Source organism: Puma concolor, chromosome A3 (genome assembly GCF_028749965.1).
Source record: "Puma concolor isolate L17-30 chromosome A3, mPumCon1.1.hap2, whole genome shotgun sequence".
In the NCBI taxonomy this organism is placed as follows: domain Eukaryota; kingdom Metazoa; phylum Chordata; class Mammalia; order Carnivora; family Felidae; genus Puma; species Puma concolor.
The window spans coordinates 110,152,395-110,179,720 of NC_141669.1; the positions used below are offsets into that span (position 1 = coordinate 110,152,395).

Here is a 27,326-nt window from a genome sequence, read left to right on the forward strand (position 1 = left end):
CAGAGACAGAGCGTGAGCAGGGGAGGGGCAGAGAGAGGGAGACACAGAGTCTGAAACAGGCTCCAGGCTCCGAGCTGTCAGCACAGAGCCCGACGCGGGGCTCGAACTCACGGACCGTGAGATCATGACCTGAGCCGAAGTCGGACGCTCAACCGACTGAGCCACCCAGGCGCCCCCACTCTTTTCTTAAGCACAGACAAGTGTCTTCCCTTGGGGGTCCCATTGCTCTCGCCACAGAGCCGAATAGTCATACAGGGTACCCTTGCTGTTTATGGGCTCATTTGAGCTCCCAGAAGTCAAAGGACCATGTTTCACTTGTCCCACACATAGCACAGTGCCTAGGATCTAGAAGCACAGGAATTCCCTCATATCCCTTCCTATCTGTGACTTGGTTGAGAACAGTATAGCCAGAGTCACACACGGGTCACAGCTGCCAAGGCGGGCCGTGTGCCAGGAGGCAGGCCGAACCCTCCAAATCACAGCAGGTCACAAACAGGGGCAGCAAGAAGAAATTTTACAGGGTTAAATGCAACAGTTTTAGAATTTGTTTTTGAAAAATCAAGGGCAGCATGTGAAGAGCTATCATGGCAGTAGCCGGAATTCTGTTGGCATATAACTGTCTAGAAGTGTAACCAGAGGCCACAGAGGAAGCACATGCTTGTGTCATTTCCCCTGCAGTCCCGTCCCCTGCCCTTCCCTGCCCAGATGGCAGCAGGTGCTGGGCACCGGGTTGTGTGGAGTTGACTCAGGGCAGGGAGGTGTGATGATGTGTGCGGGGCAGGGGGTGCAAAAGGGTTGGGAGCTGAGGAATCTCATGGCATATCAAGGAAAACTGAAGGCAGTTACTCATCTTGCGTCCCCAAATGTTCGTGGAATAGGATGTTTGTAAGTGAGAAGACAGAGAGCCACCAAAGCTCTAGAGCACAGGTAATGGGGGGAAGGCTGTGTTTCCAGGTGGTCCAGAATGGGGTGCCCTGGGAAAGGAGAGAGACTCCAGCCTGGAGACCCCAAGAGGGGCAGAAAGTGCCAACCTTGGCCGCCATGTTGGAATTCCCCACTTGGCCGCCCACCACTTTTCTCACTTGTCTCTGATGTTTTTAAGATGAATAATTAACTCGATGATTTGATGAGCAGTTTGTCCTCTCTCCCTGACATGCAGGAAAATGTCCAAAAGGAGAAAGGTCTGCCTACCTGGAGCAGGTGAAAGGGGCTAGCTATTGTGTTAGGGCAGGGACCCCTTTGTTACTCGGGTTGACTTTCGTTCTCAGGGGAGGTGCTGGAGATGCTGCAAAGAGAGGGGGTGGGAACCAGAGGCCCAGGTTCGAATCCCCACCCTGCCATCTTCTGCCTCAAGTGACTTCAGCTCTCATCTGTTAGGGACAGCTTAACCTTCTCCATCGTGTAAGCTGCCCTCCATCTCAGAGAATAAATGGTGTATTTACCAGACATCTTTGGCAGAGACAGAAGTTCAACTGAGAATCTGTTTCCATGTTTGTGTAAGAGGTCTCATGCCTCCCCCCAGTCCACCACTATTAAGGCTTATGAAACATTGCTTCACACTGTTGGCATCACAGACTCCAATACAAATCTTTCCCACGAAATAGTATGAAGGCCAGTAAGCTAAGATCTAAAGGCTTCGTGAACACCTGGACGTGTGTTAGCACGTTCACTATTGGCGTGCCAGAAATACTAATGAAGCGTTTACTGTTGTGAAGGCAACTAGCAGAGGCCAAGGAGGCTTATGCCAGGGGCTGGGTCTGTGATAGAGAAAGGAGAAAGAGAGGAGCACCGTTGAGACAGGTCACACTCGGTTGGGCAAAAGTAGCTTCTGAGCTGCAGAGCCAACCAAACTGGAAAATGCAGGTCACTTCTTGGAACCGATAGCTGCAGGGACGAGCTCTAGCAGGATATAGGAATGGGGGATCCATAATCTTAAAGAGACAAAAAAAAAGCTTTTATCAGAGTATAACCTACATGCAGAACAGTGCACGTTTTAAGGGCACGATTCAATAAATTTCCACAAAATGAACCACCTTCTGTAATTAGCAGGATATTCCAAGCCCTCATAGCTACCCTCCACCCGAAGGGCACCCATGGTCCCGACTTCTATTGCCCGCGTTGGTTTCACCCACTTCCGTAATTTACACAAATGAAATCATGCAATACGTGCTCTTCTGCGGCTGGCTTCTTTACTCACCATCGTGTCTGTGACATTCATCAGTTCTGCGGCCTGGAGGTGTTATTTTTCCCTTCTCATTCCCATACGATACATGGTTGTATAAACAGACCACAATTTATTTATGTATTTACCTCTTGATGGACATCGAGGTGTTCCCTGTTTGAGACTATAATGAACGCAGTTCCGGTGAAAAGTCTCATGTACGTCTCGTGGTGAACATAAGCTCTCATTTCTGTTGGGCGAATCCTCAGGTGTAGAAATGCTGTGTCATTGGATAGGCGTCTGTTTGGCTTTAGCACAAACCGACAGCTTCCCAAAGTCGTTCAACCAACGTAGATTGAGCTGTGGAAGAGGGCTCTGGTGTTCACCGTGCACCTGCTGCATGGCCGCTCCCCTGTATTGGAGACTTCTTTTAATTCGCAAATAAACAATGGCAACAGTTGGGTGACCAGCTGTCCCGAGTGTTCCAGGGATTGAGGGGGCCCCCAGGACATGGGAAAGCATGGGACAAGCCAGGACAACTTGGTCACCTTCCTTCACATGTGTACGTGTAGCGGACCTAAAACTATCCCTTACACTTACCATTGTGAAATTATGGGGGTTATTAGGTGCACCAGTGGATCTTATTCCGTGAGTTTGGAACAAATGTAAACTGAGTCAGTGTCAAAAGTTTTTATAGCTGTATTTCAGCATAATTGGTTTCCCGTGTAACCTCCACATGTTTATTTTATGCATTTAAAAATATTATTCTGAGCAGGGTCCATAGGCTTCATCAGACTCACAAAGGGATCCACGATAGGGATAGATATTTCAGCTGGGCCTTAACGTATATATAGGAGCTTGTATGAATAGTGGAGAGGGCAGGGAAGACATTCTAGGTGGAGGGAACCGTGTGAGGAAAGGGGATTCATGTTGCATTTGAATACACCTTGTAAAATTAGGCTTGGGAACATGATGGTCATAAGGCGTGATTGCTGGTATTTGTGATTCAGGAAACAGCCTGTCGGCTCAGTGTTTGTGATGGGATGTCCCAGGCGGGGATTATCAGAGCATAGAGGAGGCAGCGATCTTGCGGTAGAAGTCTATAGAGATGACTGTCGGGAGGAAGATGATGAAGCCAGTTCTTGAAGGGACGTGAAAACAGGTGGGGTAGCATCCTATTACAGGTGTGTGAATGGAGGCCCGGATTGGCAACGAGACGGCTGGGGCTGGGGGCGGATGGAGGGGACGGTTGACGTCTTCAGTGTTCTGTTGGATTTCTTTCACGACCCTTTTGCCCTGCAAGTTTTCCCATTTGACTCAGCTTTGGGGTGTGGAGGAAAGGCTGATACTCACTGAACAGTGCATGGGTCTCCTTGATTTCAAGCGCTGACTGGGTCCTCTTGCCCCTTCACTTTAGCTGCCATCGGGAAGCATCTCAGATTTTCCAACTGGACACAAACCAATGCCTCTCTTCCGTCTCTGCTGATCTCCTGACCCAAGTGGAAGTGACACATAAGTGTGCAATGACACACCGAAAAGAAGGGTCAGGTATACGGGCAAGGAGGGAAAGCCAAGGGGAAGGAGAGCCGATGGAGGGAGAGCCAAAACATCACGTGTGTGATTCGGATGGGCTGTCTGGTTCTTAAAGGCTCCAGCGAGGCCTCCGAGCAGGGCAAGCAGGTCAAAGTGAGTAAGACAGGGATGTAATGTGGGCAGCTCAGAAGCTAAGGTTCAAATGAGGGCTTCCATTTCTCCAAACCTGGCATTCATACCGCCCAGTCTTGCCAAGGAGTTAGCACGTTCCATGGAAGGGTGTGTCCTTACTCATGCGCATAACTTGCCTATGAGGTGAAGGAACATCTGGGGCTGCCTCCACTGGGCAGATCAAAAAGTCAGGAGAAATGCCATCTTTGGGGAAAAGGGTAAAGTCTCCATCAGGTGGAAGAAAGGTGTCGAAATAGTCTGTATGAGGAGTAATTTGTAATTTAGTAAAAAAAAGGCCATCACTAGGCTCATTACAAAAACTGGTGCATGAAGCAATTTCCTGAGTCCCTTACTCACTGATTGACTGACTGATTGACTGATTGATCCATTCATTCATTCATCAAAGGCCCAAAGCTTTTTCTTGAGGAAATGTTGGTATTTAACACTGAGTAAAGGGTTTGAGTTTCTGCCGCCTATGGGTTAACAGGTCTATACACCTGCTAATGATTTTGTCAGTGCATAATACGAGCGGGTCTTTTAGGAAAATGTATCCCAGGAGGCTCAAGAAGGTTTTATTTTTTTATTTTTTTATTTAAAAAAAATTTTTTTTTCAACGTTTATTTATTTTTGGGACAGAGAGAGACAGAGCATGAACGGGGGAGGGGCAGAGAGAGAGGGAGACACAGAATCAGAAACAGGCTCCAGGCTCCGAGCCATCAGCCCAGAGCCCGACGCGGGGCTCGAACTCACGGACCGCGAGATCGTGACCTGGCTGAAGTCGGACGCTTAACCGACTGCGCCACCCAGGCGCCCCTCAAGAAGGTTTTAAACTCAACCGCTCTGTGGCTAAATATTGCTGTTCTTTCTTTTCAGGTAGACTTTTAATACCAGGTTAAGTCATGTAGTTACCAAGTAGTTAGACGTTTCTGAAAGGATAATGTTGATTTTTTTTTTTTAAGCTCATTCTTACACAAATGTTATTTGTTATTTGCCTGAAATGTTATTAGTTTAAATCTCAAATAAATGCCTAAACCACCCCCTACCTTCGCACCACTTCTTCCTAGATAACTTTATCTAAGATAGATAAAGAAAATTTATCTATCTTCGTGATAATTTTATGCTTAAAACAAAGCTTTGTTGAGATATAATTCACATACCATAAGATTCACCATTTCACAGTGTAAATTTAGTGATGTGCAGCACAGAGTTACTCATTATCTATCTAATTCCAGAATATTTTTTATCAAATCAGAGAGAAACCCCAGACCCATTAGCCGTCCCTTCTCATGTCCCCACCTCTCTCCAACCTCCAACAACCAACAATCTACTTTCTGTCTCTCTGGATTTGCCTATTCTGGACTCATACGATAAATCGACATAAATGCAATCATACAATATTTACCCCTCGGTGACTGGCTTCTTTCACTTAATATCATGTTTTCAAAGTTTGTCCACGTCGTAGCATGGATCAGAGCTTCATTCAGCGTTTTCATGGCTGAATAATACTGTATGTCTGTGTGTGTGCGTGTGTTGTGTGTGTGTGCGTGCGTGTGTGTGTTTTAATACTTTAATGTTTGTTATTTTTTTAAAAAATTTTAGTTGACGTACAGGGCAATTGGGTTTCTGGAGTAGAATTCAGTGATTCTTCACTTACGTACAACACCCAGTGCTCATCCCAACAAGTGCCCTCCTTAGTACCCATCACCCATCTAACCCATCCCCCACCCACCTCTGTCAACCGATAGTTTATTCTCTATCATTAAGAGTCTCTTGTGGTTTGCTTCCCTCTCTCTTTTTTCCTACCTTCCCATATGTTCATCTGTTTTGTTTCTTGAATTCCACACATGAGTGAAATCACATGGTATTTGTCTTTCTGTGAATGAATTATCTTCCTTACCATAATACACTCTAGCTCCCTCATTGCAAATGGCAAGATTTCACTCTTTGTGATGGCTCAGTAATATTTCATTGTATATATACCACATTTTCTTTATTCATCAATCAATGGACTTCTGGGCTCTCTTCATAGTTTGGTTGATAATGCTGCTATAAATATTGGGGTGCAGGTACCCCTTCAAGCCTGTGTTTTTGTATCTTTTGGGTAAACGTCTAATAACGCAATTGTTGGATTGTAGGTTAGGGTTTTTTTTGTTTTTTTTTTTTTTTGAGAAACCTCCATACTGTTCTCAAGAGCAGCTGCACCAGCGTGCATTCCTACCAACAGTACAAGAGGGTTCCTCTTTCTCTGCATCCTCACCAACACCTGTCGTGTCTTGTGTTGTTAATTTTTGGCTGAATAATATTGTTCGGTCTACACCCTTCACCGTGAAGGATACAAATGTTCTTCCATTTGATACTGTGGTTTTACTGTGGCAAACTGGGAGATATGGAATAAAACAACATATCTGTTGTGCAGTTACTCTTTGAGTGAGTACGTTAAAAGCAAGATGGTGATTCTCACTTAGCATTTTCCATAAGTTGGCTGGACACAGCCAACATCCCATCCTGGTTTATTCACTGAGTTCGTCTCCTGGCCGATTCTGGGGAATGTGGCAGCCCAAGCTGGTGGAAATCAGGTACACAGCAGAGCCACAGTGGACTTCTTCCAAGGGTGGCGTGCAAACTGTTGCTTCTAATATTCTCAAAGCTAGGCATCGTCTCTGACGTACTATGTTAGGGCAAATCTGGGCTTGACTGAGCAGGTAATCATTCATTCATTCATTATTCTCTTCATTTATCAAAGGTCCAGAGATAGTTCTTGGGGAAACATTAGCCCTGCCCAATGGCCCTAACTGGAAGCAGGAACTCTCCTTCTGGGCTCTTTCCTCAACAGCCTTGATGTCTGCCTGATGCCATGGAAGTAACAAACCCATTGTGTTTCAGTTGCCCCCTGGAAGGCAATGCAGAGAAAAAGGTCTTCAGGTGGTTGGAGGAAAAAAGCCTCCTCAGAGGGCTGGAAAAAAAGGAGATTCAGAGACATGCAAGGGAACAGGGGAGACATGGCATTGGCTGGAAAAAGGAAACACAGTCTCCTTCCTTGTTGGGTTGTCTGGTCTGTGAGTCTAGACAACGATGAGGCCACCTGGCACACAAGTGGGAGGGTCAGGAATCTGTGGGGTTCTGCACTTTGGAGTTAGGGCCTTGGGAGGGTGAGCTTGGGCCATAAAGAAACCTGAATGGACGCATTCCATGTGTGGGCAGCCATTGTGAGCAGGGTGATGGGCGCGCCTAGCATTCAGGATTTGGCAGCATGAGGGGATAGGATCTTGCCAGCTTTCTATAGCACCCACTGAATTGCAGCTAACGCTCAGATTTATGTTAATTAACTCATAATCAGCATAACCCTAAGCCAGGTGTGTTTGTGGTGTATTTGTGTGTGGGAGGAACATTATCACGCTTAGAGTTTTAGATCGTTGTCGCTAGAGGCCAAACTAAACAAATTTGGCTCACCATGAAACTCTTCGTTCTGTGCCAGCCCTGGGGGCGCAGCGGCCGGGTTTCGGGGGCTGTCTCCAGAACGGAACCATTTCTGCTTGCCCTGTGACGGGCACTGTGAGGTAGGCTAATTGGCAATCCTGAGTGGAGCGGTGGGCAGTGGCCCAGTCTGCTGAAGGCACACAGATGATGGCATTTCCATTATAAGACATGAGTGTGTGAATGTGGGGCCCTCGGAGTCCCGGGAATGCCTTTGATGGTGACACTGACACACTGCTATGATGTTTCTAGAACACAGATGGTATTGTGGGCTCAACTGTGTCCTCACAAAATTTATATGCTGAAATTCTAGTCCCCCAAACCTCCAAATGACTGTATATATAAGCCTTTAAAGAGTTAATTCAAAGTTAAGTAACAATGAGGCCGTGACCGCTGTCCTTATGGAAAGAGATTAGGACACTGACACACAGAGGGGAGACCCCGTGAGGTCAAGGGAGAAGATGGCCGTGTCTAAGCCAAGGAGAGAGTCCTCAGGAGAAACCATCCCTGCTGAAGCCTTGATCTCAGACTTCCAGCCTCCACAACTGCGAGGAAATTAATTTCTGTTTCTTTTAAGCCACCCAGTCTGTGGCAATTTGTTCTGGCAGTTCTAAAGACCTAAAAGCGATGGTATAGTCAGCAAGGAAGGCAATGAAAATGGGGTGTTGGAGTGACCGGGTCAAGCAAGGGCGCGAAGGGATATGGAGTCACTGAAGACTGGTACCTTTGTCCAATACAAAAGTTAAGACAATGAGCTTGTTTGTGCTTGTTTGTTGTTTGTTTTTAGAGAGGGAGGGAGGGAGGAAAGGGGCAGATTTGCCAGGACAGTTAGGGAGGACGGGCTCCCAACCCACACTCACTCTGGCGGCCTGTACCTTGGGGGCTCCAGGAGGTGACCCATGCTCTAGGGGACCATGGTTTAATTGGAGGGGTCCACCACCTGTGAACAACCTTTGGGCCTGGCTGAAGGTCCCCCCTGAAATAATGCTAGGGGGCCACGTATGGGACAGTGAGCAACAGAGGGTCTGTTCAGGGGAGGAGGAATGTTGGACCCAGCTTGCTTTTAGGATTGCTGACCCTTCCTCCAGGTTCTGCTTGGGGTCAGCTAAGTCCCCTGAAGCTGGAGCTCCGTGGGAGACCAGGGGGCACCATTCACAGAGGCCGTGAGCTGTGCACAGTGCCTCAGGCCTGGGACCTCTGAGCCGAACCGTTAAATATCACCGCAAACCAAAGGCGAAGTGTTTCCGCAATATACTTTGAGGAACATGCTATTTGTGTGACCTTGGACAAGTGACAGAATGTCTCTGGGTATCAGGTTTCTAAAATAGGGATCTTATGAAGATCAGATAAGGCCTTTCATGCCCAGTGCCATGTGTGAAGCTGTACTGAAGTCTGAGAAAACACTAGATCCCTGAAGACCTAATGGCCAGGCTGGTATGTGCCCAGAGAGGAATTAAAAATAATCGTTACAGATCTTTTTCTCCTTATAAAAGCAGTATTTGGTCGCTGTAAATTTTCTGGAAAATAGAAAAATAGAAAAATAAAAATTCACCTGTTATCTACACCCAGCAATAAGCACTTTAACAGTAAGGCCTGTGTATTTCTGGTATTTTCTTTTTCTGTGTTTCTACATTTTATTTCTTTGTCTTATAAAAAATGGATAGGTTCTTATAGGTTCATACTCTGATTTTCACTTAAAATCGTGTTATACACACTCATGTAACAAACAATTCTTTTGAAGTGTGATAGTTGCAATGCAGCATTCTGTTGCACAGAAGCAACTGTAATGTAACAAAATGGCAGTAATTCTGGTTCACTATTATTATTATTTAGTTTTTTAATGTTTGTTTGTTCTTGAGAGAGACAGAGACAGAGTGTGAGCAGGGGAGGGGCAGAGAGACAGGGAGACACAGAATCTGAAGCAAGCTCCAGGCTCTGAGCTGTCAGCACGGAGCTCAATATGAGGCTCGAACCTACGAACCATGAGATGATGGCCCAAACCAAAGTCGGATGCTTAGCGGACTGAGCCACCCAGGTGCTCCCACTATTACTGAGCCAGAACTTCACAGGGCCAGTCCTGGCCTGTCTGAAAATATACAGACACTTGCATGGCTTGAGAACATTTGACAAACGAATGACTCTTGCAAAATCCTTCCCTAGTTTCCCCCTAGAAGCCTGAGGGAAGGGCTGCTGCTAACAGTCGCAGGCCCTGGAGGAAGAAAAGAGTCCAAAGGACAGCTTGCAGCCCGTGGCTGCCCTCTCCTTTCTCCACCTGGATCCAGCCAGCACTTTGTAGGCACCTCAGGTTCGTGGGTGTGGGCACCGGGGCCCACGTGTCCAAGTTCTTTCTGAGCTCCCTTCCCCCACAGCTACCCCTGGCTATCTCTCTGACATTGAGGTGTGTATACCCACGGTGTCCACCTGCGGAAGGTCGAGCAGATAAGAGGACTGTATGAACCTTGGAAGTTGGTTTGGGGCCATTTGGTGGAGAATTCCAGCATCCTCGGTACTCAGAATCTAGTCTAGGAAAGGGGGGCAGTGCAGGTCTAGAAGGGGACCCTTTGAAGTACACAGCGAGGGCAGGGGCCCCAGAGCTCCAGCCTGAGGGCTATGAGAAGCCAGTGTCTCATGTGGCCTGGGGGGGGTGTGGGACAGTGATGGGCCCTCCGAGGCCTAACTCCCTGTCCCATTTGGCAAGGCTGGAGTCTGGGGAAGCTCAGGAGATTAAGGCTCCCACTATGGTGGGAAGCAATACAAACCCAAATTTCCATCCAAAGCAGCGGACACTTACTTATTTGGTCTCAGCCCCAGAGAGGTGGGAAACACAAGTTGACACGTGACACTTCCCCAGAAGAAACCTCTCTGGGAGTTAGAATCAGTTAAGTCAATCGTTTTCAAATTGTTTTTTTCCTTTCTTTCTTTTTTTAAATGTTTATTTTTGAAAGAAAGAGAGAGAGAGAGAGGGAGAGACAGTGAGTGGGGGAGGGGCAGAGAGAGAGAGGGAGACACAGAATCTGAAACAGGCTCCAGGCCCTGAGCTGTCAGCACAGAGCCCGATGCGGGGCTAGAACTCATGAACCGTGAGATCATGACCTGAGCCTAAATCGGACGCTTAACCACTTAGCTACCCGGGTGCTTTTTTTTTTTTTTTTTAAAGAGAAAATTCTTTTAGCACAACTCACAGGAGTTGGGAAGTAACAGGAAGAAAATACGGGGCCTGAGGTACATGGCAGATCACTGACTTTGGCTCTCTGAGTATCTATGCTTTGGACATTTGAAGTCTTCTCAGTGGGCCACTCTTGAGAATCGGCAGGTAATGAAGTTTATTTTTAAAGAATTAGGAAAATGGCCCAAACTGAAAAGAGTTCTAGAAACTTTTATGTTCGGGATTAAGTTTGAGGCTTACTCATGGATGAGTCATGCTTTTGAAACTTAGCTGTCCGTTCCAGCAGTTTTGCAAGCGATAGGGTTCCGACGCATGGACTTCTTTCTTGCCGTTTTTAGGACAAAGTTGATGCTGCAATCGCTACTGGATATTGGCATTTCCTAAGGTATTAACAAATACTGTGAGTTCTACCACCGTCATTTCCGTGATTACTTCCTGCTCTTGGTAAACTACAGTTGCGAGAGAAAGGTCTGGGAGATTTTATGAGCTGAGACTGGGGGTGAGAGGGGTGTGTGTATGGGGGGGAGGGGCAATCAAGTTGGTACCTGAGAGCCTGTTAAGTTCCAATTTAGTCAAGAAAATCCTCTATTTCAAAATCCAGGACAGAAAAGCAGCTTCCAGAGTGCCAGGACTGTCTTCCTCCGTTGCAACAGTGCCTTTGGCATCTACCCAGTGCCAAGGACACTCAAGACATTTGCAGAAAAAATGAAAAGGTAGCCGGGAGCAGCTGACATGCGTGCCCAGAGCACAGCTGAGGGCAGGATCGCGAGCGGGTGCAGGGGACACTGGTCACCACAGGGGCGTGGGGACTGCACGAGCCACTTTGTTCCAGTTCACCGCCACAATGGCCCTGCCAACACAGGGCACAGTGGAGAACATCACTGCCAACACCACAACACACTCACTTAGCTCCTGTTTAATTCTGGTCCAGATATAGAACATTTATACAATTTTTTATACAAGTGCATGCAAAGTTACAAATATAGAAAATATAAAGTACATGCATATTTCAAAGATCCACCATGGATCTTTATACAAAACTATTCAGTGCACATGTAAGCCTGAGGACCACGCAAAAGGGTTTTCTACGTATTAAGTATTTAGTACCTTACAAAAACAGGTGGTACGATAGATCAGATAGATGTTAACTCCTCTAACCCAAATTTCTATGTTGGTCATACACAATATATATATATGTAATGATTTTTTTTTTTTTTTTTTTTACATCAAATACCCACACAGTGCAAGCCAGTAACATTGCAGGACGGTAATTTATCAGCTAGGTGACAATAATGAATGACCCAGACAATAATTTTACCTTAAATAACAGTAACAGAATTCTTTTTTTCCACTCTGAATAGATGTTTCTGTCATCTGCCACCTAAGGTATTTTTTGGGATGGCCAAACCAGGACTTGACACAATTCTGGCTTTCGACAGTTATGAGACAGCAATGGAGAAATGCGAGCACTTCTTTTGTCTACTAATCATTTTCTTCATTGTGTAATGCTCTGGGAGAACGGTATTTTCACGCTGCGCCTTCGTCTATGTAAAAATGCTTCTGGTTCCCAGGTAAATGACCAAAGATTTGCTCTCAGTGCCCAGAGAGTGGTGCAATTTTTTTACTGCCCTACTTCTCTACAGTTTAGGTTGTGAAAGAAAGGAATGCCACAAGTAGGTGCTTTAAACGTCCAAGCCGGGAGCTCGCCTCCAAGGGCACCAAGTGTTGGGCTATTTTTTAGTCTTTTTGTGTTGTTGGTTACGCGCGTTCCCTGTGAAAACCTCGTCTGCCGAGGTCTAGTGCCCCTTGACACGATAGCTGCTGTGTAGCCCACACTGCAAAATGCAAGACTCTGTCCCAGCTCTGTGCAGACACAGGGCACGTGCTCTCTGGCGCGCTGAGCCTGGGCCCAGGAGCTAAGGATCTCTAGTTTTGTTTTTTGAATGAGTATCATGTGGCCATGATACTCAAATTTGGCAGAAATGCTCTCTGAACGGGGAAATGTAGTCAGGTTCTCTTAAAACGGGTGAGGAAAATGTCCCACGTTGCCGTGAAATCACGGCTAAGATGGGGCATTAGTGTACTGAGCTCTAGCTGGGGAAGGAGCCGGAGGTATTCAGGCGAAGGGACTTGAAGGCTGTTTTGAGAATCGATTTCGCCTCAATCAGCCGCACTAGACAAAAAAAGGAGCCCTAGATCAACCAATGATTATTTGTTGTTGTTATTCCCAGCCCAGCACTAGCACTGGCCCATGAAGGACTCAATCCCTCGGGGCTCGAATAAATAGCATCCTGGGTCTGCTCTACATTTCCCGGGGCCATCGGTGCCAAGGGTATTAGCCTATGGGCGATAGAGAAGCAGGAATGAGACACCATCACTACAGGGCTGTAGGTAGACACCCCCTCCCCCGACCCGTAAAAGATGAAGAAGATGGGGAAGACGGCAAGGCCGCCCTCAACCCCCGATCAGGAGGATGAGGAGTGAGAGGAGGAGAATCACGGGAGGCGGGGAGAAGAGGATGGCGCTCGCCCCTCTTTGGTAGTAGGCCTCGGACTCTTTCTGGTACTGGGTGACGCACATCTGCTCCACCACGCGCTCCATTATCTTCATGTCGGTCTCCGTGAAGTTCTCCCCCTTGGTGGTGGTGGTGACCGTGTGCTGCCTGACCGTGATGTTGACGCAGTCGTGCACAAAGTTGTTCTGGTTGCTGTACTGATCCACTGGCCTGTAGTACACTTGGTTGGGGTAGCGGTACATGTTTTCACGGTAGTAACGGTCCTCGTAGTCGTTGCCAAAATGAATGAGGGGCCGGCTCATGGCACTCCCCAGCATGTAGCCGCCGAGGCCCCCCACTACCGCCCCGGCTGCCGCGGCTCCTGCCATGTGCTTCATGTTGGTTTTCGGCTTACTGGGTTTGCCCCACTGACTGTGGGTGCCACCACCTTGACCCCAGCCGCCGCCGGCGTGGGGCTGTCCCCAGCCGCCGCCGGCGTGGGGCTGACCCCAGCCTCCGCCGGCGTGGGGCTGACCCCAGCCGCCGCCGCCCTGGGGTGGGTAACGGTTGCCTCCAGGACTGCCCTGCCCCGGGTACCGGCTCCCCCCAGTGTTCCATCCTCCACCAGGCTTCGGCCGCTTCTTGCAGAGGCCCACGTCACTCCATGTGGCCACAAACAGAACCAGGATCCAGCCGCCTATGTGGCCTTTCACCATGACGATGTATCTGCAAAATGAGAAGGGTGTCAGCATCTTAGGTTCATGTTGGAACCACTCGGCCCTTGCTGCGTAATGAATGAACGCTCGAGTGAGAGCGTCTGCATGTCGGTCACAAAGGCTCTCCACTCCTACCTCTCCTCTGTGGCACTTATGACAAAAGTAATGTCAAATAAAGCGTTAACACAGCTTTGTCCTTCTCTAAGGACAAATTTGTCCTTCAGATCATTTCTGGCTCTGTTTCCTGGAAACCTGATAACGATGGAATGTTAGCAATGTTGCTTATGGTAAAAATAACCCGATTGATAAAGTGCGTCTGGTGGGTCTGCCATAGCTTTGAGCATCCCTAGAGGGGTGATTGCTGTAACCAGGCATGTCCTTGTGGGAACCCTGGAAGCAATGCCCCTTTGGGGCTGTCACGAGGGACGCCAGATCCTGCAAGGTCTGGGGCTTCTACGTGAAGGGGAACTCTTCACCCACCAATACGGGCCTCATTCCCTTGCACCCAAGGAGTTACTTGTAGGGGCTGGGAGTGGAGGCAAGTCCCTGGCTGCTGTGTGGACTGCTACGAGGATCCTGGTGTGGCCCCTTCTGGAACCTTCTGGGAACTTGGTGTGGCCCCTATGGAAGTCTTGTGAGCTAGGAAGCCCCCCCCGCCAGTTGAGTTTGCAGTAATTAAATGACTTTGAAAACCGCTGGTTCATGTCTTCTTTCATCTGCAGGAATGAATGTCAGCAGGGAGCGAGTCCTGTTTGTTGCTCTCTCCTCGGGACCTGGGGAGGCACCTGGCAGAGCAGGCCCACGATAGGTGTTTGTGCGTGAAGGAATTCATACCCTCACAACGTGTAAGTGGCGGCAAGAATCTCCTCAAAAGTAATTCTCAATACAACAGTTTTTGGAAACGGGAAACATGCAGGATCTTGCAAGCCTGCTTGTCAATTCATCTTTTCTTCTATAAAAAGGGCTGCTCAAAGCAGGTCAAAAATGGCCGTGTCCACAAAATTTGCGGATACTCAGTCACTGAATGAGTTTTAGTTCGGCATTTAATGGCTTACGAGTGACTTATTTTCTAATTGTTGGTACAAAAGAAACCGGTCTCACATACAACGACCAGCACAGCTTAGGACTAAACCAGCCAAGTATCCTGGATAATGATTAATGACCCTCTACAGAATGCACGTTCATCAAACTAAAAACCTCCCTTCCGATTAAATACCTTATTTCCCCTGGGTGCTCCGTTCCAAGCGCAGAGATCAAAGGCACACACACACACACACGCAGGGGAAGGAGAACGATGCAGTAAGTAAATGAATTCACATCTTGTTTATGCTTCTACTATCATTACTGAAAATCTCGGTGGCCATAAGTGAATAAAAATATATCTGAAAGTTACAAGCCAAGTTCAACTGCTCAGATCATGCCAGTCAGGATTTTTGGAGGCTCTTCTGGGTAGGGTTAGAGGGGCAGGGTCCTGGGACACGCCGGCTGGCCTTCTCCTGGCACCCTCAGCACGAGTCCCCGGCGCCCAGCCTTCTACAAGCCTGCTCCCCTGGGGTATTCTTCACTTGCACACAGGCTCCAGCTCTCGGCCTCCGTGCTGCCCACACTTCTGCTCACACGCTGCAGGGAACTGAACTAGGGGAGTGTCGCCCCAGTCAACATTTCCCAATTTAATGGAGTTTTATGTCAACAACTACTTTGTTCACCCCAATGAGCCGAACCCAGCCAACACCGTGGAGTTATTCTTGAATTTCCTCTTTCTCACAGGGCACGATGATTCTACTAGCAAATCTTATCAGCTCTATACTGAAAATAAATCCTAAATCCCAAAACCACTCACATTTCCCGACACTACTTAGTATCCTGAGTGAAGCATCTACTGCTCCTGGACGGGCTCTTTCAACAGCCTCCAACCAGCCTCCCTGCTTTCCCCAGGCCCCCACTGTGTGTTCTCTACTCAGCAGCCCAGGGCTCACACAACCTTTTAATATGTAGCTCACACCATGCCTCTTCCCTTCCCCCCAAGTGGCACTCCTTCATGCCCAGGGTAAGACCCCAAGTCCTGACCATGCCGGCGGGGCCCCACATGACCTTGCCTCTCTGGCCTCCTCCTGCTCCCCAGACTTAATAAGCACTTTCCCATCTCAGGGCCTTTGCACCTGCTGCTCCCAGGACTGGAAGGTTCTCCCTCCACAGTTACTCATGTGGCTCAAGTTTGCTCTAATGTCACCTCTGCAGGGCTGCCCATGCCACTCTACCTAAGCCAGCACCCTGCATCCTATCCCCTTATCCTGCTTCATTTTTTTTTTGGGGGGGGGGAGGGACAGGGGGGAGGAAGAGAGAAAGAAAGAGAGAGAGAAAGAGATAGAATCCCAAGCAGGTGCCATGCTCATCACAGAGCTTGATGTAGGGCTCAGTCTCATGACCACGAGATCATGACCTGAGCCGAAATCAAATGTCAGACCCTCAACGGACTGAGCCGCCCAGGCACCCCTCCTGCTTCATTTTTCTCCAGAGCAGGGATGCTTACTTGACATCTACGATTTATTATTTGCTTCCTATTCACCTTCTCCACGGGAGTGCAGGCCACCCCAGGGCGGGAGTTTTGTTTTGTTCACAGCTGGGCCCCAGGTGCGTAAACACAGTGCCTGGCTTACACAATAAATGCTGAGTGAATGGAGGAGTGTGAACATATCTGTTATAAAGCATAAGAAATAACCAAACTAAAAATCAAACTGTTACAAGAGTGAACCATATTTATGAATTTTCACAACACTCTTTCCTGCAATGGCCGGCTGTCTAACAACTACGATCCACTTATCTAAAGCTTGACCTCACGTGCCATCTGGACTCCGGCTGGATGGCGATGTTACCTGATATGGTTGAGGCAGCTGGAAAAGCAGGTAGCAAGGGAAGTAACACCGAGACTGGCTTTGAACATGCCCTGCCCAAGGCTGGAAGAGTCCCAGCTCTATAAGCGCGTGCAGGTATGTGAGCAGACGGTGACATCACATAGTAAAGGTGGCACAGAGAGGGACTCGGTCCTCGGGAGGCTGGGCACGGGACGTGGAAGGGCCACAGAGCATTCAGAGTGGAGACGGGCAGTGAGAGTGTCAGCAGGACTGGGGGCTGCAGGTGGCTTCATCGAAGTGGGGCCTTCATATGCAGCAGAGAGGCAGGCGGGGTCAGGCAGGAAAGGGCCTCACCAGCAAGCTGAGCAGACACCCCCACTGCCCTGGGACAGTCTACACCCGTTGTTCCTGGTGCTAATATTAAGAGTGCCCCCTTTCATTCTCAAGAGTGTCCCAGTATGTTAACACAGGCAGCCTAATTATAAGGCATATTAAGTAGTCTGGACTTGATCCTGAAAGTACTAAGGAGCCAGTGATGAGTTCTGGGTTCTCCCTGAGAAAGAACATTGTGGAGAATGGACTGGGGACTGTGTGTGTGTGTGTGTGTGTGTGTGTGTGTGTGTGGACACAGGGAAACTAGTTTCAAGGCTACTGCAGTGATTGAGGTAAAAGATGGCGGCCTTGACAGGGAAGGAGATGGTCTCCTTCCATGGATGGTGTGCATTAGAAGGCAGCTTCTGGAGGACTTGGTGTTTGTTGTAGAGGATGGGAGCCTGGAAGAGTCGAAGTGGCACCCAGGCTTGTGGACTGGACAACTGCATGGACAGAACACAGAAGTGTGGGGCAGGTCTCGGGGGAGGTAAATGAGGGGCTTGGCTTTAGCAACACTCTCACCAAGCTGTGTGTGCCATGGCACGCATTGCTGCCCAGTACTTTATTAAAGCCAAATACTGGATAAACTAGGCTAATCACAGAATATCTGAGGACAAGACCATCTGGAAATGAGGATCAGTTGAGAACAACAAAAGCAACATTTAGTTATGAAAAGTTATTAAAAATAACAGCTATAGTTTGAAGTATAGAACCATTTCTAAAGGTAAGTGGGACTCAAAACTTACAGAAGACCTTGGAGAGTTTCTTTCTGTTTGCGATAAAATTGGGAAGATCTTCTATTATTTAATGCAAACCTCTCACTCTACAAATTAGGCTACCAAGATTCAGAGAAGTCAGGTGACAAGTCATGATTACAGTGCCGGTTAGTAAAATCGCGGGGGATGGAGATTGGGATTCTGAGTCCCTGGCTGTGCTAGGACACTATTCCTATAAGATACTCTCTGTGAACGGTCAGGTTGTAGCCCAATCCTCTGGTACATTTCAAGACATTAAGTATATCAAAGGTCAACAGCTCTTTATCACTTTATTTATTTATTTATTTTTTCAACGTTTATTTATTTTTGGGATAGAGAGAGACAGAGCATGAATGGGGGAGGGGCAGAGAGAGAGGGAGACACAGAATCGGAAACAGGCTCCAGGCTCTGAGCCATCAGCCCAGAGCCTGACGCGGGGCTCGAACTCACGGACCGCGAGATCGTGACCTGGCTGAAGTCGGACGCTTAACCGACTGCGCCACCCAGGCACCCCTTCAGCTCTTTATCACTTTAAAAAAATACTCTTAGCAGACTAGGAATAGGAGGAAACTCCCCTAACCTGATAAACGTTATATAACAAAACCAGTAAACACACTTAGTGGATAGCCTCTGAAGGCACTCCTGTCCGAGATCAAAAATAAGACAAGGATGTCCATCATCACAGTACTGAAGGTCCCGTTCAGTGCCACATGCAGAGACAAAGAAGTAGCCAGGGCAAGAAATGCAAGGACAGAGCCAGCTGTCGTTATTTGCAGTTAAGGTGATCACACAACAGAAAACCCAACAGACTCATCAGAAATGACATGAGACCCAGTTCTAGAGTTCAGCAAGGCTGTGGGATACAAGACTGGCCTAGAAAAATCAACAGCATTTCTCTACACCAGCAAGAATCGAATAGAAAAAAAAAAAAAAATCACAGTAGCGAAACCAAACTGTAAAATTTCCAGGAACGGATTTAACTGAGAAAAAATAAGACCGGGGAAACAATTAAAGAACACTGATGATGATCTGTAAAAATGGAAAGGTATTCATGGCTTTGACTGGGATGACTCAGTATTAGAAAGATATCTGTCAATGACCACCCCCCCCAAGTGAACCTATAATTTCAACCAAATGACAATCAAAGTCTACCTGGATTTTTTGAGGAGTTCAATAAGCTTACAAGGTGAAGGAATGTCCATGAATAGCAAACTCCACCTTAAAAAGGAACAGAGAGGAATCTACTGCATCAGATATAAATCCTACTGCAGAGCCATAGCAGTAGAGACCGCACAGTAGAAGTCTAGGAAGAAACCAATAGACCAACGCGAGTAGAAGATAAACCCTTGAATACATACTTTAGCAGGGACTTGATATACAATAAAGCAGGTACCACAAATCATTGGAGAAAGGAAGGTTGTTTAGCGGGTGCTTCTGGGAAACTGAAGAAAAAATAAAACTGGATCCCTAACGCCACATGCAAGAGCAGACTCTAGATGGAATACAGACCCAGCTGTGAAAGGTAAAAGTAGGTCATTAGAAGAAGACACAGGGGCGCCTGGGTGGCTCAGTCGGTTAAGTGTAGGACTTTGGCTCAGGTCATGATCTCGCGGTCCGTGAATTCAAGTGCGGGAAGCCTGCTTGGGATTCTCTCTCTCTCTCTCTCTCTCTCTCTCTCTCTCTCTGCTCCTCCCCTCCTTGCTCTCTCTCTCTCAAAATAAATAAACTTAAAAAAAAAATAAAAGAAGAAGAAAATACAGGTGTATGTCTATGTGACCTGGAGGAGGAGTAGGGAAAGGACTTTTCATTTTTTTAAATTTTATTTTAGAGAGAGACAGAGACGTGGGGGGTGGGAGGGTGGGTGATGGGTATTGAGGAGGGCACCTTTTGGGATGAGCACTGGGTGTTGTATGGAAACCAATTTGACAATAAATTTCATATATTGAAAAAAAAAAAGAAAAAAAGAAAGAGACAGAAACAAAGCATGAGCAGGGGAGGGGCGGAGGCAGAAGGAAACACAGAATCTTAAGCAGCTCCAGGTTCTGAGCTGTCAGCACAGAACCTGACATGGGGCTCGAACTCATGAACCGTGAGAGCAAAGCCAGAGTCAGACACCCAACTGACTGAGCCACCCAGGTGCCCCAAGGAAGGACTTTTTAAACAAAAAGCACACACCAAGAATAAGAATCTTATGATATGAAAGTTAAGGATTCTTGTTTAATGCTATGAAGAACACTACAGACAAAATTAAGAGAAGGAGTACATAATGGTAAAAAAAAATATTTTTAGTATTTAAGACCAACAGAGTCTAGAACATTTCTAGAACTGACAAGGAATCCTTGCAAAGCAGTAAGAGACAGTAATTCCAACAGACAACAGGGCCACAAAATATAAAAACTGATCATTTATAAAAGAGGGAAAGCCAAAAGGGCATGAAAAGATATTCAAAATCATTAAGAATCAGATAAAATGGGACCAAAAAAAAAAAAAAAAAGTCACTTACACTTGACACTCTAGCCGAAAAGAAAAAAATTACCAAACCAAACCAAAACCACAAGAGAGTTGGATGATGCCAAGAAGGCAGAGATGTGGGAATAAAGGAACCCATGTGACTGTCAAAGGTGTGGGTGGTTTAACTGAACAGAAAGAATGAAAATAAATTAAATTATTATTCAACTCAAAAAAGAAGAAAACAGAAAATTTCAAAATACATCATAGTTATAAAGAAATAAGAGATGAAACTAGAACTTAATAAATAAAACCCAGAAAAATAAGGTTTTTTCTTTTTTTTCTTTCCTTCTTTCCTTCTTTCTTTCCTTCCTTCCTTCCTTCCTTCCTTCCTTCCTTCCTTCCTTCCTTCCTTCCTTCCTTCTTTTGATAGAGAGGGCGCAAGTGAGCAAGGGGCAGAGAGAGAGAAAGAGAGAGAGGAAGAGAGAGAGAGGAAGAGAGACAGAGAATCCGATGACAGACAGTCCCATGAGGGGCAGAGAGGGAGAGAGATGGCGCAAGTGAACAAGGGACAGAGAGGGAGAGAGACAGAGAATCCTGTAAGGGACAGTCCCATGAGGAGCAGAGAGAGAGAAACTGGGAGGAAAGAAGGGAGGGAGAACGAGAAAGAGAGAGAGAGGAGCGGGGCTCACTGGAAGCAAGGCTCGAACTTCTGAACAGTGAGATCACTGCTTGAGTCAGATGCTCAACCAACTGAACCACTCAGGTGCCCCAAGGAATTTCTAAATAAAATCGAATGACTTGAAAACGTAATACAAACACAAGCACACATCACTACACAGAGCCACATGGGGAATGGGAAAGGCAAAATAACCTTAGAAAAGGAAGCCTTTAGGGGCACCTGGGTGGCTCCATCGGTTAAGCGTCTGACTTCGGCTCAGGTCATGATCTCGCGGTTTGTGGGTTGGAGCCCGCACTGGGCTTCATGCTGACAGCTTAGAGCCTGAAGCTGCTTTGGATTCTGTGTCTCCCTCTCTCTCTGCCCCTCCCCACTCAAGTTCTCTCTCTCTCTCTGTCTCTCAAAAATAAATAAACATTGAAAAAAAATTAAAAAAAAAAAAGGGAAGGCTTCAAAAGAGTAACAGCCTTCTATGTGTAGCTGTGTTCCATGAATTAAAATCTGTGGGATGGACTGCCTTTCTGTTAAAATATAAATTACAAATACTGACTTTAGAATTAATTCAGCCAACAAACATTTGCGGAATAACTAGTATGGGCCAGTTTTTAAATAAATAGAAATTTTGAACAAACCACTAACCATAAGAGAAATGAAAGAAAAAGTTGTGAAAAATTATATAGTATCATGTAATATTTACAATACAACAACTCATTGATTCATTTAACAAATATTTTTTTAAGTTTATTTATTTTGAGAGCGAGAGGAAGAGAGAGAGGGAGAGAGGGAGAGAGGGAGAGAGAGATCGGGGGAAGGGCAGAGAGAGACGGGGGGAGAGAGAGAGAATCAGAGAATCCCAACATGGGGCTCAATCTCACCAACCGTGAGATCATGACCTGAGCCGAAATCAAGAGGTGAACACTTAATCCGACTGGGCTACCCAGGCACCCCTCGTTCAACAAATATTTCAGTGCCTTCTAAGGTCCCAGCATTGTGTTAGTTGCTGGAGACACAATGGCGAGTAAGATATTTAGCTTGGTGGGTGATGTCATCTAGTGAAATGGGCAAAACTGGTGGGGAGTCCTGCTTGGAGAGAAACCGAGAGCTGTGGTTTGGACATGTGAACTTGGCAACATCTATGAGATGTTCAATTTAGGCAACTGTTTTAAGAACCTGGAGCCCAGCAGAGAGAACGGTTAGAGTGTCTTTACCTGAGCAACAGCATCTAGAGCCAAGGGCTGATAAAGGGCCGAGACTGAAACCCCAGCACTTCCAGGGTAGGGCTCACGCCCTTAGTCACCCAGCCTCCACCAATATGGGTGCCAAAATCCAGCAGAAAATACCGCCAAACTGATTTTGGCAGTTAGTAAAAGAAGAATACACTGTGACCAATAAGGATTATTTTAGGAATGCGAGGATGGCTCAAAATCAGTAAATCTATTAATAGGTTAAAGAAATAAAACTGTAAGATTCTCCGCAGATACTGAAAGTTTTCAATTAAAATCAACCACCAGGGGCGCCTGGGTGGCTCAGTCGGTTAAGCGTCCGACTTCAGCTCAGGTCACTATCTCTCGGTTTGTGAGTTTGAGCCCTGCGTCGGGCTCTGTACTGACAGCTCAGAGCCTGGAACCTACTTCGGATTCTGTGTCTCCGTCTCTCTCTGCCCCTCTCCCACTTGTGCTCTGTCTCTATCAAAAATAAATAAAATGTAAAAAAAAAAAAAAAAAATCAACCTCCATTCTTATTTTTAAAAAGGCGGGGTTGGGGGTGGGGGTGGGGGTTGGGGGTGGTGCCTGGGTGGCTCAGTCGGGTTAAGTGTCTGACTCTTGATTCAGTTCAGGTCAGGTCATGATCTCAAGGTTTGTGCGATCGAGCCCCATGCTGGGCTTTTTGCTGACCGCATGGAGCCTGCTTGGGATTCTCTTTCTCCCTCTCTGTCCCTCTGCCCACTCTCAAAATAAATAAATAAATAAATAAGTAAACAAACAAATAAACAAGCATTAAAATAAATAAGAGCATGTGGCCTTGGTGCATGAGCACATGGCAAAGCAATGGAACTCGAGAGAAGGCATGTAAAAGATCCATGAATTACCCCATTTATACACAGGGATACGAGAGTCAGAGCTGGTAGGAACTAGCCTAATGGTCATGTGCCAGGGGCCAAACTTCTAATACTTAGAACGTGTTATACCTTGAAACCTAACTGGCTAAATTGGGAAGTGGCACCAAACAGCTTCCCCCACCCCCAAAGTCCCCGGGGAAATTCCTCATCTTACCAGGGCAAAGTAGAACCTCGTCCTATTTTCATCTTTTTGAGGTCACTGCCCCTTAAAGAATCTGACGCAAACTCGACAAGATTTTGCAAAAACACTTTGGGATGTGGGGTTTCATGGGTACCTGAGGCCCAGGCCTGGACTGAACAGGACCCCCAACCCGGTCTATCACCAGAACTGCCTGAAGCGCTTTTAAAAAGCAACACTTCAGGTGCCTATCCCAGGCCCGGAGCCTGTGAGTGTCTAGCAATGGGATTTGGGGATTTATAGAAGCTACCCAGGGAACTGCACTCCCAACCAGGCTTCAGAGCTAGGTCCTCAGGAGCACAACGCTGAACCACATTTATAATGCTTTTCGTGAAGGGGCACGCTTCCCTGGCAGTGATCTCACACACACAGTTTAACAGCATTAAGTACAACACAGCTGAAGAAAAAGGATTAACAAACCAGAAAAAAATAAAATGCTCCCAACTGTAAGTCCTGCTACCCACACTATTCGCTGAGGATTATTTTCCAGTGCAGCACAGTCACTGGGTGAGATGCAGGGGCAATCTGAATGTTTAATACAAAGCAGTTCACAGCTGCTACAGGTGCCTTAGAAGAGAAAGTAAGATCTGAAAGGGAGAATGGAATTTTTTTTTTTTTTAAATCTTTATTCATTTTTGAGAGACAGAGTGTGAGCAGGGCACGGGTCAGAGAGAGCGAGATACAGAATCGGAAGCAGGCTCCGGGCTCCGAGCTGTCAGCACAGAGCCCGATGCGGGGCTCGAACTCACAGACTGTGAGATCATGACCTGAGCTGAAGTTAGACGCCCAACCGACTGAGCCACCCAGGCACCCCATCCAGACCCTTATTTTCTATGACAGTTGGACACTTTCAACCTTCAGAAGACCAAAGAGATTCCACAGGGTACATACGTCTGTCGTGGCTCAGCTGAGTTGGGATTGTGCCTCGGAGAAGACCGGCTGCTTCGGCTTGGCTAAAGTTGTTCAGTTTTCAAATATATTCGGGAGTCCTTAAAAACAACAAAAAAGAAAAAACTAGAATTGATAAATAAATCTAAGAACTGATTCCTTAAAAGAAAAACCTAATATATATATTACTAAACTAATAAATCTACTCAAGAAAAAAAAATGAGACAATATTTGAAAAAAAAAGAATGAGATCATTTTAAAAAGTAGCAAACAGGGGCGCCCGGGTGGCTTAGTCAGTTAAGCGTCCGCCTTCAGCTCAGGTCATGATCTCGTGGTTAGAGAGTTCGAGCACCACATCTGGCTCTGGGCTGACAGCTCAGAGCCTGGAGTCGGCTCTGGATTCTGTGTCTCCCACTCTCTCTGCCCTTCCCCCACTCGCACTCTTTCTCTCTCTCTCAAAAGTAAATAAACATTAAAAAAATAAAAATAAAAAGCAGCAAACAGGACACAGCTTTCCCTCCTTCACACACAGAAAGCTGTGGGTCTGTATCATTTTATATATTGAGACATATGTGACCCATTTAAAAACTGTATTATTTAGTAAAAGCAAATACTAACAAAAAAGAACATTAAAATCACCTCTAACTTCTATTAAAATGTCCATTTTTTGGTGCTTTTACTTTCAGATTTTCCACATATGCATTCACATTTGAGTAGTTTTGAAACCTGCATTTTGACTTGTCAGTTTCCCCCATATATCAGGGGCTCCAAAATCATGACTTTTGATGGTTACATAATGCTCCTTCCAGTTAATGTGCCATGATTTTCTGAGCTACTGCCCTGCTGTTGTTTCCCAGTTGGTTCTAATTTTAGATCATTCTGCACCAATATGTGCCTGCATCTGGCTTTTTTTCTCTTGTTTGCTTGTTTCTTCCATTGCAGGTAAATTCCCAGCAATAGGGTTTCTGGGTCACCATTTTAACTTCTTAATGGAAGCACTGCCAGATTGTTTTACAAAAAGTCTGCAATAATTCAGGACACCCAGAGGGGTGTGACTAGGAAAAGAATAAAGGTATATCACATAAATTTCACGTAAGTTTCACAAAAAATTAATCTTGGCAACAAACTCCGATGCAGGTATCATTTCCTCTATCATTTCTTCTATTTTATGAATGGACTAGAGGAGGATTATGACATTAGGTGACCCTCCAAAGTCAGGAAGTCGGTAGCAGGGCCATCTTTCTAACTCCAAAGCCCCGCCACACCTTCGGAAAACTGAATATTCGAGTTTCATGGCAGTTTTCTTTCTTTCTTTTTTTTATTTTTAAGTAATCTCTATATACCCAAGGTGGGGTTCCAACTCACAACCCCAAGATCAAGAGTCACATGATGTACAGACTGAGCCAGCTAGGGGCCCCCTCGTGGCAACTTTCTTCTAGGGATTACTGTAACTATTACCGTTTTTGGTTTTGTTCATTTAATAGATGTAAAATGATAATCCAGACTTCCTTTAATTTGCATTTTATTGTGTAAATCGCTCATCATTTCGCCATTTTTCTATGATAATCTTGACATTTTCCTCTCACAAATATGAAAACCGTGTCAGATACAAAACACCCCCTAGCCCTCTGTTTTCCTTCCCTTTCCAGCTGGTTCTTTTTAAGAGCTCCCCGGTGGTCATGGAAGTTAAACTGTTCCCTATTGGTGATTTTTCGCTTTCTCCTTGAAGTCTGAGAGAGTTCTTCATTTTTCCAGAGGTCTGACCTTTTTATTCAATTTTCTGTTTCCATTTTTTTTGTAATTTGATTTGTAAACACCTTAATCCTATTCCACCTGGAGTTTTTTCGCCAGGAAAAGGGAAACATCTCAGATGTTCAGCATGTGGGGAAGTGTTTATTAAACCGTGATGCTCTGAATGGAAGAAAAATACGCAACCATGACGATAGTCACGATCAAGGCAGGAGCCGTGTGTCCCCGGCCACCTGGCACACCAGGCCTCGAGACCGGAGAGCCGGGCCACCCCAGGCCCCACCCCGCTGAGGGCCCCGCCCACGCCCACCCGCTCGGCCCACGCTCTACCGAGGGCTGGACTGGTGAGGCCGCCTCTCGGGGGGGGGGGGGGGGGGGGGGGGGACCTCGCCGGCGAAGGGGGCCCCCAGGCGCCCGGACTCCCCTCCCGCCGAGGCCCTGGCTCCGGGCTGGCGCCCGCTCCCCACCCCACCCCGCGCACCCTGGGGCGTCGGGTGGGGCCGGGCCCGGCGAAGGGCGTCCCCGGCCTCTGCCTGCCGGCGGGGAGGACGACCAAACGGCGAGCAGCCCGGAGCCCCGCGACCCCCCGGCGGCTCTGCCCGGAGCCGCTGGCGGGCCTTCTTGGGTTCCCCGGGCGCGTTTGCGCGAGGTGATCGCCACCACCTCGCCGGACTTTCGGCCCCTCGGGCCGCGAACACGCTCGGGGCAGGACTAGACACCGTAGCATATCGTCATCCCTCCCCAAGGGGCCAGGCCGGCCGCGTCCGCGTCCGCCGCCCCCAGCCAGAACCAGGAAAGCGAAACCAGGCGTTTTCGTCACCCGAAAACCCACGAGCACCCTGGGGCAGGCCGGACGCGCCCCGCGCCCGCAGGGAAGCCCCCTTCTCCTCACGGTCAAGGTCTGCCCCCGCCCCCCAAAGCCCCGGGTTCTCGCTCCCGGGCTCCGCGGCGCCCCCCCCCCCCCCCCCCGCCTCCCGCCGGTGCTCCGGACCCCCGTCCCCTCCCCGCGCTGGGAGTCGACCAGGCGACCGGTCTGTTTACCTGCCTCGGTAGCACAGGGGAAGCTCTCCGCTCCGCGGCTGTCAGCGACTGGCGCGGAGGCTGGCGAAGCGCACCGCCCAGGACGACGGCAGGGGGCGGGGAAGGGGGCGGCGCGTGCACCAATGACCACGCGGTCTCAGGCGCGCTCCCGTGCGCCGCGGGCGGGCGGCGGGGGTTTACTCCCGGAGGTGCGGACCTGCCAAGGGCTCCCGGGCGTCTGAGTCTCCCTGAAAGGCGTGTTGGGATTCGCTTAAACGCTTGCACCGGCTGATGCCACCTCCTGGTGTCATCATTCCCTGACGTTGCTCATTGACTGTAAAAATCATCTTTAAAAAGAAATTCGGCCCGAAGCCCCAACTCCCCCGTTACATAATGGAGAGAATGAGACGTTAGGGAATGAGAAAGCAATTTCTGGAACTTTGGTAGCCAGGAATTTCTAGAGAGGAAAAATTTTTTGCCCAGTTTTATGAATTTTCGCATAAATTCTTAAAATTTGAGGCCTAGGAAGAACATTGGCCATCACTGGTTCT

General features: G+C 47.5%; 1 protein-coding gene across 2 annotated transcripts; it reads right to left on the minus strand.

Moving 5' to 3' along the window:
* Nucleotides 1-11,406: 11,406 nt before the first annotated feature.
* PRNP (prion protein (Kanno blood group)) lies at nucleotides 11,407-26,987 on the minus strand. 2 transcript variants are annotated; one of them, XM_086701756.1, is made up of 3 exons: nucleotides 26,797-26,960; nucleotides 24,010-24,107; nucleotides 11,407-13,725 (listed from the first exon to the last, which is right to left on the minus strand). In XM_086701756.1, the coding sequence occupies exon 3, from the start codon at nucleotides 13,713-13,715 to the stop codon at nucleotides 12,960-12,962; it is 756 nt and encodes a 251-aa protein (XP_086557882.1). In that variant the 5' UTR covers nucleotides 13,716-13,725; nucleotides 24,010-24,107; nucleotides 26,797-26,960; the 3' UTR covers nucleotides 11,407-12,959. The 2 variants fall into 2 exon arrangements, with proteins under 2 accessions (XP_086557882.1, XP_025788623.1); XM_025932838.2 differs by lacking the exon at nucleotides 24,010-24,107 and having other exon boundaries at nucleotides 26,797-26,987.
* Between the last annotated feature and the right edge of the window lie 339 nt (nucleotides 26,988-27,326).